This window comes from Neofelis nebulosa, chromosome 10, assembly GCF_028018385.1.
Source record: "Neofelis nebulosa isolate mNeoNeb1 chromosome 10, mNeoNeb1.pri, whole genome shotgun sequence".
Taxonomy (NCBI): domain Eukaryota; kingdom Metazoa; phylum Chordata; class Mammalia; order Carnivora; family Felidae; genus Neofelis; species Neofelis nebulosa.
Window position 1 is genome coordinate 11,720,305 of NC_080791.1, and position 17,798 is coordinate 11,738,102.

Sequence of the window (17,798 nt, forward strand, 5' to 3'; positions counted from 1 at the left end):
ACACAGAATTGGAAGCAGGCTCCAGGCTCTGAGCTGTCAGCACAGAGCCCAACATGGGGCTCGAACCCACAAACCATGAGATCATGACCTGAGCTGAAGTCGGACGCTCAACTAACTGAGACACCCAGACGCCCTTATATGGTTTTTAATAATACTTTTTATAACATTTCAGAAGTGGAGAGCCAAGGCTTTCTTTATTTCCACTCTTAGGGAGAAAGGGAAACTACCTCTTCAAACATCACTGAATCACTGGGAAACTTGGGTGCTCCTGGGACCAAGAGTTTGGAGAAGGAAGAGTAAGGAAGTAAGCAAAGAGGAATTTGTTGACAGTTGCAAGCAAAGTAGAAATAGATTAGATGAATTGGTGTTGGGGAACCTGGAGAGGAATGTTTAGAGCAAAGAAGACAAGAGGCATGAATAGAGGCATGGCATGACTTTCAAGCTGTGGAAACGTGAACACTAAAGTACAATGGACAATAGGTTGGATGGATGTTCCCTGGAGCTGCAGGTGCAATGGCTGCCACAAGGCGGTGCTCTGACTACATCTACTTTGGCTTCCACTGTGCTTTTCATTTTCCCACTCCTCTCTCCTCTTTAAGGGCTCTAACTAGAGGTCTGTCACACTCCAGCCATAGTCAGCCAGCCTGTTATTAGTGCCAAGCCATCCTCCTGGAGCAATGACAGTGTAAATTTCAGCAGTGGCAGAAAGGGGACAAATACAGCTGTTGTGCATTTTAGAATAATTGCCACAGACCATTTAGAGACAGCTTTATAATAACGGCACTTATACAGACTTATACAATATTTCCCTTTTCTGTTTTATTCCTCCCTCAACACTTTGCAACATGAATGTGTTAATCGCTCATCTTGTGAGTCTAGAATTATCTGCTCCCTAATTTTCTTTTCTTTTACTTTATTTCATGTGTTTATGTTTAAAGCAACTGGCCTTTCTTTGGGCAATTAGGATGGTTCAGGTAGAAACCTGTGTTCTGTCTGCTCCCCAGTTTTACAAAAGGAGGCTTGCAGTCCCAGGGAAGGTACGATTCGGCCTTTTCCTACCTTATTCCTTCTGCTGGGAGTTCCACTCTTCCTGCCCTCACCTTTTCCCAACACAAATGCTATTTGTGAAACACCTCTTCTCACCCCACCCCAAGTCTGGCTCCTCTTTTTGCTTCCATTGTCCCGAGTTCACTTACCAGCTAGCTAGTGTTTATCTCATTGTGTGCTCAGTGTTTCTTATCTATCACCTCTATTCCAGGTTCCTTGAACTTTCTTTATATTCCCCAATGTCCACCACAACTCCCAACATAGTGAGAACATGGATGGCTGGATAAATAAAACAGGCTCCAGCAGGTCAAAGCCCTTGCCCCATCTTGAGTCCGCAGCAGAGTTGGAAATATCCAGAAATTTAGACCCGAACCAGAATATCTTACTGGCTGCTGTGGTTGACCGTGGTCTCTCCACAGAAAAGTTCTAAATGGGCCTAAATGGAGAAGTCCTGGGTCCTGCAGTGTGTCACAGATCCGGGGAGATGCCCAGAGCTGACACAGCAAGACTTCAAGGCCCATAATGTGTGCAGAAGGCCTGGACGATGCAGATTACTAAGACCACCTGCCTTACATGGCAGTTGAAGCAGCATCCTGGAACCGATGTCTCAGAGGCATGACAAGAAGCAGCAAACCATGTGATCCCCTGTTCCTCTAGTTTTTTTTGGGCGGGGGGACAGACATCTCTCTCCAGGTAACTGTGAGACCCCTGAATTTTAGCACCCTCTGAGAGACTCAAAGAGGCATGAACTCCCTGTGTCTGGATCCAGTGTGTATACTTTGCATGGCTTGCTGGCTGGCTCTGGACCAAACCCACCAAAAGCGATCTTGCTCTGAACCCGAGTCATCGTTCCCGCCCATCCTTTCTGAGATGGCGGAGGAAGGACAGCATATTGGGTATGGTTGTGAAAAAGCTCATCCCTTTTGGTGTGTCCTCTTTCTTGCATAAACCAAACTTCTTTTCTGCCCGTCTGTTAATTCTTCCCTCCCTCTCTTTGTTCCATCCTTCTTATGTATTTAATGAGTACTCACTAGGTGCCAAGCTCTGTGCTGGAGACACAAAGATGAATTAGGTACAGTGCTCTACCTTCAAAGAATTCACAGGATTCTGGAAGAGACAGGAAGGTCACAATATACTTGCATAAATGCCATAATGTAGGAGGTATCTGTGAGACCCTGGATGTTCAAGGGAGTGGGCCATAGCACACTAGCAGGTGTTTGGTAGCCAGCTGGTGGGAGGAGCCCTGACTGGTAGTGTTTGCCGATGTCCGACGTCCGTGTGGCAGACATTCCCATCATGGCTGCTCTCAAGCTACTAACCTGATGTCACTGAACAGAGTTGGGAAGGGACGTACACAGTTGGCTCTTTTGATGCAGTAAGAGCCATTTCTAGTATACCACCATGACTTCCCCCTCTAAGACCCTGAGCAGAGAACGCATTCAAGCTGTACCTGGGTTTCTGACTTACAGAACCATGAGCTCACAAACGAGTTTGGCTTTAAGCTGCTAAGTGTGTAGGAATTTGTTTTGTTGCCATAGAAAACTAAACAGAGCCTATTACACCCTTTTTACAGATGTGAAAACTGAAGCTTAAAAACAGTAAGCAATTTGACCACGGCCATGAGCATCTAGCAAGTGATGGGGCTGGGAGGGCAACTGAGATGTGTCAGATTCCAAAGCCTGGAAAACTGACTCCTGTGTTCCATGACTTCCCATAGAAAACCATGTCACATAGCCAGGAAGGGCCAGGGTCATGGGGGATACTATTCCTCTGTTCCTTCGTTCGTTCGTTCGTTCGTTCATTCATTTGTTCATTCACTCATTCATTCATTCACTTTTAAGGACCAGGAGAAAATGTGCGTTATTATTAAAAATGAAATTCTGAGCCAGAAGAAAATCAAATGTTGAGTGCGGCTTTGTACTTGAAGTGGTGTCCCAGTGGTTACCTTGATATTTATTTCAGAGGATAATGCTATAGAGTAAAAGAAGTTTCACATGGGACTGTACTCATTAAATATTTGATTTCGGCTACAGTGTCCATTTCTACTTTTCTGCTCCAGCCTGACCAGATGTGCTCAGAAAATGTGGTTTCCCCTGAATGTGTACATCTGTCAAAATTCCTGTCAATGTTAGCACAACTGCCAAGAGAGTGAACAAAGAGAGTTAGCGATTAACTTCAAAGAATTTTGTTGGAGAGGAATAAAGATATTTAAAGTCTGTTTTGTGAACTAATTGCATTTGCATATTTATGGGATTTACTGATATAGCAGTAATTAAAAACTATTTAGTAGTCTTAAAGGACACATAACTCAGTTGCTGTTTGCATAATAAACACTTCTTATTATGTTTGCATAATAAAACCTCTCCCCCTCCTTCTTCCAAAAGACACTGGTCCAGCTAAGAGGTATTGTATCTTACTTGGAAATAATGGAGAGACAAAGTGTGAGGGCTCTTGGGAATGTGGAGACGGGACTTCTGAAAGAAATACATCTCTAGGTAGCCTCTTAGTGACAGGCCTGACCCTAGACTGCATTCAAGAAACAACAGATTCAAACCTCAGATTACTAAGTCTTTTTCTTAGCTGATATTTTAAGAAGGCTGAATGCTTAGCTTCTGACAATTCCATTTTTTTCATTTTAATACACTGATCTGCTTGAAAGGCCTGAACGGGGTTCACCTCACATTCATCCTTCCTAAATAGCTTAGAGGGGTGTGGTGAGATCTTTGAGTAATGGATAAAAAGTACTGTATTAATGAGTGAGAAGAGACCATTTTCCTGAAAAATTTCATGAAAAATTAAATTTTCATGAAAAAAAAAATGAACAGGGAAGAGATACCAAATCTAAAGGCACCAAGTAAACAAACTAAATCCAGACAGGACAGTAAGATTGGAAAAACAAATATCTGAGCCATTTGGTGATACAGAGCAAGGCGATCAAGGAAAGATGGGGAAGCGTCTGTGTATAAACTATTTTGAAAACAAGTCAGTCACACAAAACCGTTCCCATCTTGGCAGAATTCATCAGCCAATAAAGAGCTGTAATGGGCAGGATCACCAGACTGTTGTTAAATTAGCTAATGAAGGTTGTAATGTACCTGTATTACACATCATTAGCAGTGGCCTTCCAGTAACAGATGGGTACATGAGGAAGTGAGAAGAAAAGGGAGGGGAAAGCATATCCCAGAAGGTCTGACTTACCATGGCTTGCTAAAATAAAATGTGTGGCAAGAATGTAATGCCGATCATCATCGCGATTAAACCTTTGCATAAAGGGAAGCTTCTGTGTCACCTTCCCATAAAAAGTGCTAGGTACATAGATATGTCTGTCTGCAGTTTGCTTTTCTCCTCATGGAAAGTGCTGGGACTTTGGTGGCCAGATCAGTCTTTGGTGATCGTATCTCTTGATAAAGCCCCATTTATCTGGCCATCCTCTTTCTTTTTTTTTTTTTTTTTTAATTTTTTAATGTTTATTTATTTTTGAGACAGAGAGAGACAGAGCATGAACGGGGGAGGGTCAGAGAGAGGGAGACACAGAATCCGAAACTGGCCATCCTCTTTCAAGGATGTTTCTAAACTTTCCATAAGTTTGTATCAAATTTTCACTACCAAGTTACATTTCTTTTTTTTTTTTTTTCTGAAATATTTTCAAATACACAGCAAGACTGGGAGAATAGTAAAATGAATCCCACCCCCAACCGTTTGAGAGTAGTTTGCCAACATGATGCTCTCTCGCCTGTGAGTGCTCAGAATGTGATTCTTACGAACAAGAACATTACATGATCTCAATTCCATCAAAATCGGGAGTCTCTAGGCCCCCACCTTGGGTTTTGCGGAGCCTCCCCAAGATGTTCTTTGTAACAAAAGGATCCAATCCAGAGTCACACATTGCACCCAGTTGTCATGTCTCCTTAATCGGCTTTATGGGACACAGTTTCTCCGTCTTTCCTCAGCTTCCCTAACCTTGACACTTTTGAAGATTATAAGCTGTTTTGTAGAGTGTCCCACAGTATGGGGTTATCTGGTGTCTCCTTCCAGATGGATCCAAGTTTTGAATTTTTGGCAGGATGATCACAGAAGTGCAGCTGTGTCTTCTCAGTCCCTCCTATCTCATGGCACACAACTCCCGTGATTGGTAACGTTAATTTTCATCATTTGATTAACATGTTGTCTGCCAGATTTCTCCACGGAAAGTTTTTTTTTTTTTTTTTTTTTTTTTTTTACTCATTCTGATTAATAAGTATGTTGTGTAAGTGTCCTGTTTTTCATCAAACTTTCACCAGCTAGGTTTTATCAGCCACTGATGTTTTTTGAGTGAATTATGACTATGAAGATTCTGACATTCCTTCTACATGTATTAGTTGGCATTCTAACTTAAGGAAAAGTCTTCATTTCATTCATTTATTTAAATCAGCATGGACTTGTGGATTCTTTTTTTTTTTTTTTATGTTTATTTTTGAGAGAGAGAGAGAATGAGCGGGGGAGGGGCAGAGAGAGAGGGAGACACAGAATCTGAAGCAGGCTCCAGGCTCCGAGCTGTCAGCACAGAGCCTGACGTGGGGCTCAAACCTGCCGATCACAAGATCATGACCTGAGCTGAAGTCAGATGCTTAACTGACTGAGCCTCTCAAGCACCCTGTGGATTTGTATTTTATTTTGGGAGATCCTTCAACTAACTATGCCCTTTTAACATGTCTCTATCATTCTTTTATTTTTTAATTATTTTTTAATGTTTATTTTTGAGCGAGAGAGGGAGACGCAGAATCTGAAACAGCTCCAGGCTCTGAGCTGTCAGCACAGAGCCCGACGCGGGGCTCGAACCCACAAACCACGAGATCATGACCTGAGCCCAAGACGGATGCTCAACCGACTGAGCCATCCAGGTGCCCCTCCTTGTCATTCTTTTAGCACTTCTTTACTTTGTGACGCAACAAGATGTTCTTGGGTCTTCTCACACACCCCCTGTTCAGCTCCATGTCTTCCTTTTAGGTAAGTGTGTTATTTAGAAACTAAGATCTGGGTGTCGGGTATACTCATTGCTACTGGGGTGTCTTGGCTCCCAGACTCACCAGTGCACAGAGCTTGGGATACAAGTATGTATTAACATCTGTACACACACATTGACATCTGTGTTTATTTTTATATGTAGCCACATGTATTGAAAACCACAAGTTCACACTGATGCCTCCAAAACCAACTCAACGCCTCAGGGTTCATCCTAGTTTCCTCCCTTTCCATATTTGTAACTCCTGTCACCAACAGTAGGAAGTCAGTCGGGCTACGTTTTATTGGTAGATGAAAATTAAGGAGACAGCTTCACAGATTATAAACAAAGGGACTAGATAAATTAGCAGAACAGGGATCAGGTATGTATTTCTCCCCTCGGTTTGCTCTGTGAAACTCATCTCAATCCTATGCCTCTACAATCCCACTTGTAGTAAAAAGCAGATAGATGTTGGAAATGGTATGAAATTCAGTTTTGTTTCTAGAGCATCTAGGGGTCTACCAGTGGCAGATAGAATCATATGGAATTAGGTCTCTTTCTCCTTCATAATGAAGAGTATGGGTGCTCAGTGAAAAGATGAAAGAAAAAATTTATCACATGATGTCCAGCTTTCGTAGCCCTCATCTTCAATCAGCCTAGAAGGATCCTCTCATACATGGTTTACTTTCTGGATTGTATACTCAGTGACAATTTAAGAAGCACCCCCATTTATCAAACATCAACGTTTCTTTTAATTAAAGGAGCTCAGGAAAGACAGAGTGCACTTTCCCCACTGTATTGTTAGCAGCTGTTCTTGATTAGACAATAACAGGGTTCCATTAGCTTTGTGTGATTCAAGAGTCCAATAGCCATTGTCAAATGCTGAAGATGCTCCTGCATAAGTCTGGTTTAGAACAGCTATTTAGGTCTCAATTATTAATGAAATTAGTGTCCTGAATGTCAGCAAGATCATCGCCTTAGGTAAAGGCTGTAAAGGAAACCGTATTAGTGTGGAATGTCCCCTCCTTAGGGGCTCCTCTTAGATTACATTTTTCACTTAGCTATCTCTTGTCAGGGAAATTGAAATGTTGGCCACGATCTGATGCTGGGGCAGAACCAAATGGAGAAGTTAAGGGGTATTGCTGTGGCATCAATTCTGAAACATTGTGTGGTGCTGGCGTCGCCTTTGGTCCAGCACCGGCGAGGACAGCATAAACTGGCAAACAGCAAAGAACGGAGTGAAGAGGGGCCCCTTTGGGAAAAATTGAGTGGTATTCCGTCCCATAGGCAAGTCTACGTTTCTTCTCTTTGGGATGTGCCCGGGAACAACGGCAGGTGCAATGGCTCCTCTGTGGAGCCATTCATCCTGGTGGCTGCCTCAGGTGGGTCCTTGTAATGATTTTATTTAAGGCATTGAGTATTAACTCTTAGGAGCGAGAGATGATATTTGTCTACATTGTGCTGTATAACTCTTTTCAAGTGTTTGTTTTTATTTATCATCTGCACAACGCCTAGTCCTCTGAAGCTACATGGAGACCTACGATGATAGATATGTATATGTATATGTATATGTATATGTATATGTATACGTATATGTATATCCACATCTGTATCTTTATCTACATGTATACATACACACAGAGGCACACAGTGGGGCTTTGTACAGGCAGCTTTAATATGCTCTGAAATGTTAAAACTGTTTGATAAGCCCCTGTTTCTCTAGAAATCAGGCTTTCTTGGCAGCAATTTACATTGATAGTCTGGGGCATTCTTTTTCAGATTTGCTTTTATGTCTGAATAATACATTTTTATTATCCAAAATGGTCTTGGCTTCATTGTAAGCTTTTAGTAGACCACAGAAAGAGTCTCTTGGATCCAGCATGGCTATAGATGCCCGGATATCATTTTGATATTAAGGGTTTCATCCAGCTGTACAATGTCTGTATAGATAATGAGTATATCTCAAAAGACAAGCACTATGAACTTGCGTGTTTTAAGTGTACAGTTCCCCTTAAAATGCTTTAGAAACTAAAATATTTTTCCATATTTCTGGAACCGAACTACACTTTTATGTTTCCAGTATTAACAACACTGAATTGGGCCATTAGAGTTCGGATACAATGGATTCTTAAAGACACATACAGATCAAGCAGATCACTTAGGCTGGTGTTTCCCAACACCCCGCTTTTTTGAGGGGTCTTGTGGAACTCACATCTAGGAATTTCCATGTTTTAAAATATAACTGGAAGTGGAATCCGTCATTTATGGCAATGAGGAAGGAATTTGGTAGCAAAGCAGCTGGAAATGAGTGTTTCTTGGGTAGAGAAGAAAAATAGCCACTTAGCCTTAAAGTATAAAAATCCTGAATGTTGAACTTCAAGGATAAAATAATTATTTAATTATAAAAATGAAAATAGGAAATTTCATTAAATGCCAGATGAGTTTCTTAGCAGAAAATAATTGTAAACATTAAGCTAAGTAAGATAGAAGGATAAAAGGTAAGGAAAAGAAAGAAATTGTTCTTAACGATATCTCTTTCTAATGTGTAGTATTATGCTTGATTTTTGTTCTAAATGTGACAGAAAATGTGTTTTAATGGTGTCTAGTAATCCGTACTTGACTAAAAATCATACTGGGAACATGTGTTGCAGAAAAATCTGCCCTTTGGAATCTTTGCTGGGTTAATATCAAGATGATTTGTAAATGCAAGAGCACTGAACCAACCACCAATTCACGGCCACTGCCTGGAGGTGATGTGTGCTGGGGTAAGAGGCCCAGGTTAGGAGACCTGTTTGGTTCCTACTCCACTACTCACCAGCCATGTAACTCTGAAGAAGCCAATTAGTCTCTTAGAGATTCAGTTTTCCTGTAAGTTAAATGTTTCTCTTGTATATATGTGAAGATCTAATAAGATAACATTGTGAAATTGTAGGGTGCAATGCAAATGTAAGATACTTTTGACCTAAACACACACACACACACACACACACACACACACACACACACACACACAGAAAATAACAGCGGGCTGTTTCTACCCAGTCATGCACACCATGCAACATGTCAGTCTTCCTTTTGAAGGGTTACTCACTGCTATCCCTAATATTCTGGGGGAGTCAGGTCAGTGTAGTGTCATGCTTAAGAGCTTGGGCTTTGGATCCAGATAACTTGTGCTTAAATTCCAACCTCTTCATTTGCAAGCTGTGGGACTTTGGGTGGTACTTACCTCACTGAGCCTGTAGTCCCTTACCTGTAGCAAAGTGACTCTGCATCGGGCTGTAGGGTACCTATGTCATAAGGCTGCTGTAAAAGCCAAATGAGATAATCCATGTCAATTGCTCTTAGCACAGTGCCTGGCATATGGCACATATTCAGTCAGATTTGGGAATTCAATAGACCACACACCTAAATCTGAATTTCCTTGTAACCCCTCAGATAGATGTATAACTCTTTTCTTTTTTAATAATCCTAGACATGACATACTCACTAAAGCAAGAACATCTCTTTTCATCAGAGTGCCCAGAACACTTTAAGATAGGTGTGAGAGTAATTTGTTAAAACAAGGAAAACGAATAAATTCTATTGTATTCTTACCTTAAAAAAAAAAAATCTCTCTTCACCTAAAAGTGCTTCATAGCTCAGTCCCCTAACACATTCTACTTTCCAGAAATCTTACAAATAAATTATTAGCATCCACAGAGGCAGTGCTAACAAGGAATCTTTCCTGGGTCTGTGGATCATTTCCATCAGCTCTGTTGAAACATCACTGAACTGAGTCATTTAGTGCTTGTGTGAATGTCACATTAGCTTTCAAGGGGGCATAATTTACTGTTAATTAATGGTCACTTAAATCCTTAATCTCTCTCTTGTAATTGATCTTTCTCCTCAGGCAAATTTGCATTCATAGTAGAAATGTAATTTATTATTTCTTCCTGTTTTGAACAAAGAACTCTGCCCTTATAGTTTATTTCAGCATATTTTCATTTCCTTCTTATTTTTCTTCCTATCATTGCTTGTTTCTCTATTGTTCCTAGTTCTAGATTCCAGAACTTTCTCTGTTTACCCAAAGACTTTGACATGTTCTGAAAACTTATGTTATTCTATAGGGTATCTATGGATTGTTTCCTAGAAAAGATAGCAGAGGGAAAATTTGGGTCTTTATGGGCAGAGGGTGTAGGGAAAACACATTCATTTCTCAGAATTATGCTTTCACTCTATCTCCGATAGTTTCCTGTATTGGAACACACACATTTCAGTACTTCCCCGACTGGGACTTGAATTGGGAGCTTCCAAGCGAGGTGAAAGTGAAGTTGCCCAAAGCAAAGTTCACGGGAAAAGCGCCAAACCAGCTTTGCTTTTATGCACCTGACTTCTCTCCCCTGGGGTACAACAGCAAGAAATGGTCTCAGGTGGAGAGGTTCACAGCACATTTTTTTGACAATCACAGTTCACAAAAACCTTAAAAATGACGCCTGATGCAAGCCACCTGCCTTAGTCCTGCATGCCTGAATAGCTGATGCCATTTTAGGCGTCTTCCTGGGTGAACAGTTAGGAAGTTAAACTGCTCATTAGCTTTGCAGCTCTGGTGGTAATGAAAGTGAATATTCCACTGCCCACAACGAGTCTGCAGTTGCACCCCCAGCATCGTTGTTAGCATTTTGGTCACACTGACATTGATAAATCATAGAAATTGCTGCCCGTGGCGGCGAGTGACACAACATCATTCATAAAGAAACGGGTAGAAACAGGACTGTCGCACAGAGAGAAGAGATCTCATTTACAGTTTCCTGCTGGACCCTGCACACCTTCAGCGGCTCATCAAAATAACCATCAAAACCACTGAGAGGCGAGGTGAATTCACGCACAGGACACGACAGATAGATTTCACTCACGCACTGTGGCAGGAGGTGTGCAATTTGCTTCAGTCCAATGACTTAGCGAAGCTTTGAATCCCCTAGGAGCTGGCAGAGCTTGTGAGCAAAATATCTCTTTGCAATTCAGAGGAAGCCCTCGCAAATTTGTCACTTCCAATTGTTGGTGCTCGCTTCCCGGGCTTCCTTTCCCCTGGCCTCCCCTGCCTCAACACCAATCACTGCTCCTCTGCAAATCAGGATTCCCAGGCCATAGAAAATGGTTGTTCTCTGGAACCAGAAAGAATTTTTTCCCAAAGCAGAGATCTCATTTTCTGACAAGCATGTTTTATTTATAGACAGTTGAGTGCAAAAAGAGATTTTTTTTTTTTGAGAAGAAAAGTGTGAATTGTAATCTCATTAATCCCATTATTGAGGAATCCACACAGATCTTTGGATCCATTGGTTTGTCCATGTTCCTGCTTGGATTTTCTACTTAACCATTGAATTGTGAATGGAAAATCAAAAGAAAAACCCAATTAGGACACAACTTGTGGCTGAGTGTATAGGAAGGTTTTTTTCTATGTAGGTGTAGGTGGGGGTGATACAGAAATAAAGGATTCTGTCTCCAAGACGCAAGACTGCTGTGAAAACAGAATTGTAGGTGAAGTTCAGATCCTTGGAGATCAGGTTGGTGTATTTATCTTTACAGTGAGATTTCTCTACTGGGCAGTTAGACCATCAGCTTGCTTTAAATAAGTGTCTGCCAGAAAGCCCACCAGCTGGCTATGAATTTAAGCAGATTGGGGTAAGCTGAAAACTATGTTCTGTTAGGAACCACCAAGTCCTGGACTGTCTGAAATCTTGTAAAGATGCTAAGATGCTAAGTTTTGTTTTTCAGAAATCCTAGTCACAGATACACCTCATCCCAGGAATTCTACTCTATATCGTCTTACCAAGCAGCTATTACAGAAATATCACAAGAAAGTGAGACCAGTTCATGATCGGACTAAGGCCACCACGGTATACCTGGATGTATTTGTCCATGCCGTATTGGATGTGGTAAGGACCATCTTACCCTTTCTGATTCATGTTACCCTTTAGTAAAACTACCTGCTATTTACGCAGGAGTCTAGGAGATGTTTTATTCTTAAGACTCCAGTTGAGCTGGTAGGGAAGTTGCACTAGACTCATGTTAGCAGTAAGTGTGAGATAAAATACTTACTAGACACATGCTTTCTAGTCCCCAACTTGCAAGCTGAGACGCAGATAGTCTAGAAATAGGAGTTTCATGGAATTAAGAGTTTTGTTTTAATTTTTGTAATGTTTATTTATTTTTGAGAGAGAGAGAGAGACAGAGTGTGAGTTGGGAGGGACAGAGAAAGGGAGGCACAGAATCCAAAGCAGGCTCCAGGCTCTAAGCTGTCAGCACAGAACCCAACGTAGTGCTTGAACTCACAAACGGTGAGGTCATGACCTGAGCTGAAGTCAAACACTTGACTGAGCCACGTAGGCGCCCCAAGAGGTTTTAAGAATTATAGTCGTACAATAGCCAAAGTATGGAAAGAACTCAAATGTCCCCTGACGGATGAATGGATAAAGAAGATGTGGTATATATATACAATGGAGTATTACTCGGAAATCAAAAAGAATGAAATCTTGCCATTTGCAACTACGTGGATGGAACTAGAGGGTATTATGCTAAGCAAAACTAGTCAGTCAGAGAAAGACAAATATCATATGACTTCACTTGTGTGTGGAATTTAAGATACAAAACAGATGACCATAAGGGAAGGGAAGCAAAAATAATATAAAAACAAGGAGGGGGACAAAATGTAAGAGACTCTTGAATACAGAGAACAAACTGAGGGTTGCTGGAGGGGGTGTGGGTGGGGGATGGGCTAAATGGGCAAGGGGCATTAAGGAAGACACTTGTTGGCATGAGCCCTGAGTGTTATACATAGGAGATGAATCACTGAAATCTACTTCTGAAATCACTATTGCACTATATGCTAACTAACTTGGGTGTGGATTAATTAATTAAATTTAAAAAAAAAGAATGGTGGTCATAGATCAGTGTACATATTTTATGAGTTTGCTGACACCAAAAATAGTAATAGGTATGTTTTTTTCCCATGGCTCATGTTTTTTAGTGACCGTGGTAGATTTAAGAAAACATCTACCACTTATTTAAAAAAAAATTTTAATGTTACTTTTGAGAGAGAGAGACAGAGCACGAGTGGGAGAGGGGCAGAGAGAGAGGGAGACACAGAATTCGAAGCAGGCTTCACGCTCTGAGCTGTCAGCACAGAGCCCAATGAGAGGCTTGAACTCACAAACTGTGAGATCATGACCTGAGCCGAAGTCGGACGTCTAACTGAGCCACCCAGGCGCCCCTACATCTACCACTTATTGGCTGAAATTGAGGAAAAGAAAAAAGTGCCCTGGTGTCTTGAGTTTATACCTAACGTATTTGATAAGGATGGTGACGGAAGTTTCTGTATAAAACTGTCTCTCCTTCTATATCTAAAGAGTGGGTTGTTGCAGGAATCAAATGAGAGAATTCATGGAAAGCAGTTAGCAGAGGTCTCAGTACACCCTCAGTAAATGGTGGCTTACCCCTGCTCCTCTCTCTTCTTAATTACAAAATTTCCATTATCAATAGGTCCCAGATTTATTTTGATTTTTCTTATGAGCAGACCTTACTGAGCTTGTTTGTTAATATAGTTTAATATTTTTTTCAAGTTACTGCTCAAACTTTTTTTTCTAATTAAGGTATGACATACATATGTGGAAATGCACGGATCTTAAGTGCACAGTCCAATGAGTTCTGGTAATTGGGTGTACCCGTAGAATCCACACCCCTGTCAATATAACAAACCTTTCCATCGCCCCAGGAGGGTCCCTCATTGCCTGCCTGCCCAGTCAGTTCCCATCCCCTCTACCCACAGAGACAACCGCTGTTCTGATTTCTTTCACCATAGATTATTTTTGCCAGTTCTAGAATTTCGTTGAATGAAATTTTATTGTGTTGTCCTCTATTGTGTCTGGAGTTTTTCACTCAGCATCATGTTTTTGAGGTTCACTCATGTTGTGTATATCAGTAGTTTTTCTCTTCTTCTTTCGTTTTTTTAAAATTTTGTTATTTACTTTTGAGAGAGGTAGTGCAAGAGGACACCAGAGGATCCGAAGCAGTGTCTGCGCAGTCTGACAACAAGCAGTGAGCCCGAGGTGGGGCTGGAACTCAAAAATTGTGAGATCATGACCTGAGCCGAAATGAAGAGTGGGGCACTTAACTGACTGAGCCACCCAGGTGCCCCTAATGGAGTCCATTTTAAACCAGCTCGTTAGGGGGCGCCTGGGTGGCTCGGTTGGTTGAGTGTCCGACTTCGCCTCGGGTCATGATCTCATGGTTCGTGAGTTTGAGCCCCGCGTCAGGCTCTGTGCTGACGGCTTGGAGCCTGGAGCCAGCTTCAGATTCTGTGTCTCCCTCTCTCTTCCCCGCTCATGCTCTGTCTCTCAAAAATGAATAAACGTTAAAAAAAAAATTAAAAAAAAAATAAACCAGCTCGTTAGTTGTGGTTAGTGCTTTCTAGGTCCTAGGACATCTTCGCTACTCCAAGTTCACAGACATCATTTTCCTGTATTTTCTGTCAGAAGATTTACAGCTCCTTACCTTTAGTTCTATGATCTATTAAGAATTAATCTTTGTGATGGTGTGTGATATCGATCAAGGTTTTTATCATTGTTTTTGTGTTTTGGTTTGGTTTGGGTTTTTGCATTTAAACAGGAGTTGTTTCAGCCTTGTTTTTTCCCCCATTGAATTGCTCGATGCCTTGATTGAAAATTAAATTGACTGATAAGTGTCAGGCTCTTTCTCTTGAAATCAGGCAGTGTAAGTCCTTGGACTTTGTTCTTCATTTCTGAGATAGCTTTTTTAGGACCTTTGCATTTCTACATAAATTTTATACTCAGCTCGTCAGTTTCTATTTTTTAAAAAAACTGCTGGGAGTTTGTTTAGAATGATATGGCATCTACAGAGTAATTTATGGAAGAATTAACATTTTAATAATATTAAATATTATTCTAGTCCTTGAATATATTATGTTGTTCCATTTATTTGGGTCTTCAACAGTGTTTTATAATTTTCAGTGTAGAAGCTTTACACATATTTCTATTAAATGTATCCCAAAGTATTTTTAATTTTTTTTTTTAACATTTATTTATTTTTGAGACAGAGAGAGACAGAGCATGAACGGGGGAGGGTCAGAGAGAGGGGGAGACACAGAATCAGAAGCAGGCTCCAGGCTCCGAGCTGTCAGCACAGAGCCCGACGCGGGGCTCAAACCCACAGACTGTGAGATCATGACCTGAGCCGAAGTCAGCTGCTTAACCAACTGAGCCACCCAGGTGCCCCCCCAAAGTATTTTTGATGCTGCTATAAATGTTACTTGAAATTTTTTAATTTTCTATTTGTTATTATAGAGAAATAGGAATTTTGCATGTTGACTTTGTATGCCTTACTAAATTTACTTATTCTAGTAGTTTTTTTTGTAGATTAATATTGTCTACATACACAATCATGTCATCTGCACATGGTTTTACTTCTTCCTTTCTGATCTGTTTATGCTCTTTATTTTTTCATTGCCAAATTGTACTGCCTAAGACTTCTACAACATTAACAGAAACGGTGAGAGCAGACATCCTTGTTTATTCCCATTCTCAGGGGAAAATTTTTCACCATTAGGTATGATGTTAGCTATAGCTTTTTCATAGATGTTCATTATCAGGTTGAGGAAGTTCCTTCCTATTTCTTGTACACTGAGAGTTTTGTTTTGTTTTTTTTAATCATGACTGCATATTGAATTACATCAAATGTTTTTTCTCCATCTATTTGGAGAGCAGATAACTTTTCTGTTTTATGCAGTTACTAGGGTAAATTATTTCGATTTTCAAATGTTAATCATCCTTGCATTCCTAGGATAAACCCCATTTAATCTTGATATGTTATCCTTTTTCTATGTTTCTGGATTTAAATTCCTACTTAATATAGGTTGTGTCTATGTTAATGAGGAGTATTGGGCAGCAGTTTTTATTTCTTGTAATGTGCATGTCTGGTTTTGATACCAGGGTTATGTTGGCCTTAAAAAAACTAGTTAAAAAATGTTTCTGCTTCAATTTTCTGAAGGAGTTGTTTAATGTGGATATTTTTCTTTCTTTTAAAAAATTTTTTTTGAGTTTATTTATTCAAGAGAGAACAAGTACAAGCAGGGGAGGAACAGAGAGAGAGGGAGAGAGAGAGAATCAGAAGCAGGCTCCACTCTCTGTCAGTGTGGAGCCTGATGTGGGGCTCGAACCCACCAACCATGAGATCATGACCTGAGCTGAAATCAAGAGTCTGCTGCTTAACCGATTAAGCCCCTCAGGTGCCCGTATGTTTTTCTTTCTTAATGTTTGATAGAATTCACCAGTAAAACCATCTAGGATTGGAATTTTCTTTGTGAGAAGATATTGAAATGTGAATTCGTGGGTGCCTGGATGGCTCAGTTGACTGAGTCTCGGACTCTTGATTTCAGCTCAGATCATGATCCCACGGTCATGGGATTTAACCCTGATTCAGGCTCCTCACTGAGCATGGAGACTGCTTAAGATTCTCTCTCTTTCACTCTGCCCCGTCCCCCACTCTCGCTTGCTCCCTCCCTCCCTCTCTCTCTCAAAAACAAGTGTGCATTCAATTTAGTTAACATATGTAAGAATGTTTATATTTCCTATTTCTTCTTGTGTCACTTTTAGTAGTTTGTATTTTTAAAGGGATTTATTTTATCCATGTTGTCATATTCATTCGTTTACAATATTGCCTTTTTCATTCCTCATGTTGGTAATTTGTGTTTTTTTATTTTCCCTTAACCAATATTGTGAAAGCTTTATCAGTTTTACTTATTTTTTTTTCAAAGAACCAAATATTGGCTTTGAATTTTATCTATTGTTTTTTATTTCATTGATATCTGCTCTTTATTTGTTTTCTTTTTTCTACTTACATTTAATTTGTTTTTCTTTACTTAGTTTCTTAAAGTGGAAGCTTAGAGCTTTGATTTTAAACCTTTTTTCTTTTTAATTTTAGCAATTGTGGCCGTAAATTTCCCTCTAAGCACTGCTTTAACTGTATTGTACAAGATTTTGAGCATCTTAAAATTGAGATATAAGTTACATAAAATGAAACATCTTTTTATTTTTTTATTTTTTTTAAGTGTTTATTTATTTTTGAGAGAGAGCAAGCACACATGAGCACACATGAGCTGAGGAGGGGCAGAGAGAGAGGGAGACACAGAATCCGAAGCAGGTTCCAGGCTCTGAGCTGTCGGCACAGAACCCGACGCAGGGCTCAAATTCACAAACTGTGAGATCATGACCTGAGCCAAAATTGGACATTGAACCGACTGAGCCACCCAGGCACTCTGAAACACCTTTTATTTTTTATTTTATTTTAATTTTTTTTAACGTTTATTTATTTTTGAGACAGAGAGAGACAGAGCATGAACAGGGGAGGGTCAGAGAGAGAGGGAGACACAGAATCTGAAACAGGCTCCAGGCTCTGAGCTGTCGGCACAGAGCCCGATGCGGGGCTCGAATTCACGGACCGTGAGATCATGACCTGAGCCGAAGTTGGACGTTTAACCGACCAAGCCACCCAGGCGCCCCTGAAACACCTTTTAAAACACCACTCACTTCCCCCTAACCCCAATACCTGGCAACCAGTGATCTTACCTTTTTCACTATAGTTTTGCCTTTCCAGAAAGCCATATAAATGGAATCATGATATTTTACACTTTGTTTTGGCTTCTTCCAATGTGGCATGCTGCCTTGGAGACCACCCACGTTTTGCTGTGGAGTCAGTAGCATTCTGTTGTGCGAGTGTCCTG

The 17,798-nt window shown here is 40.7% G+C and overlaps 1 protein-coding gene across 1 annotated transcript in view; it reads left to right on the forward strand.

The window, feature by feature from the left end:
- HTR3B (5-hydroxytryptamine receptor 3B) overlaps window positions 1-17,798 on the forward strand; it is a 54,070-nt gene that overhangs the window by 13,251 nt on the left and 23,021 nt on the right. Inside the window, 3 exon segments of the mRNA XM_058686779.1 lie at window positions 7,316-7,410; window positions 8,680-8,793; window positions 11,780-11,940. Of these exon segments, the coding sequence (XP_058542762.1) occupies window positions 8,721-8,793; window positions 11,780-11,940 (234 nt within the window). The 5' untranslated portion in view covers window positions 7,316-7,410; window positions 8,680-8,720.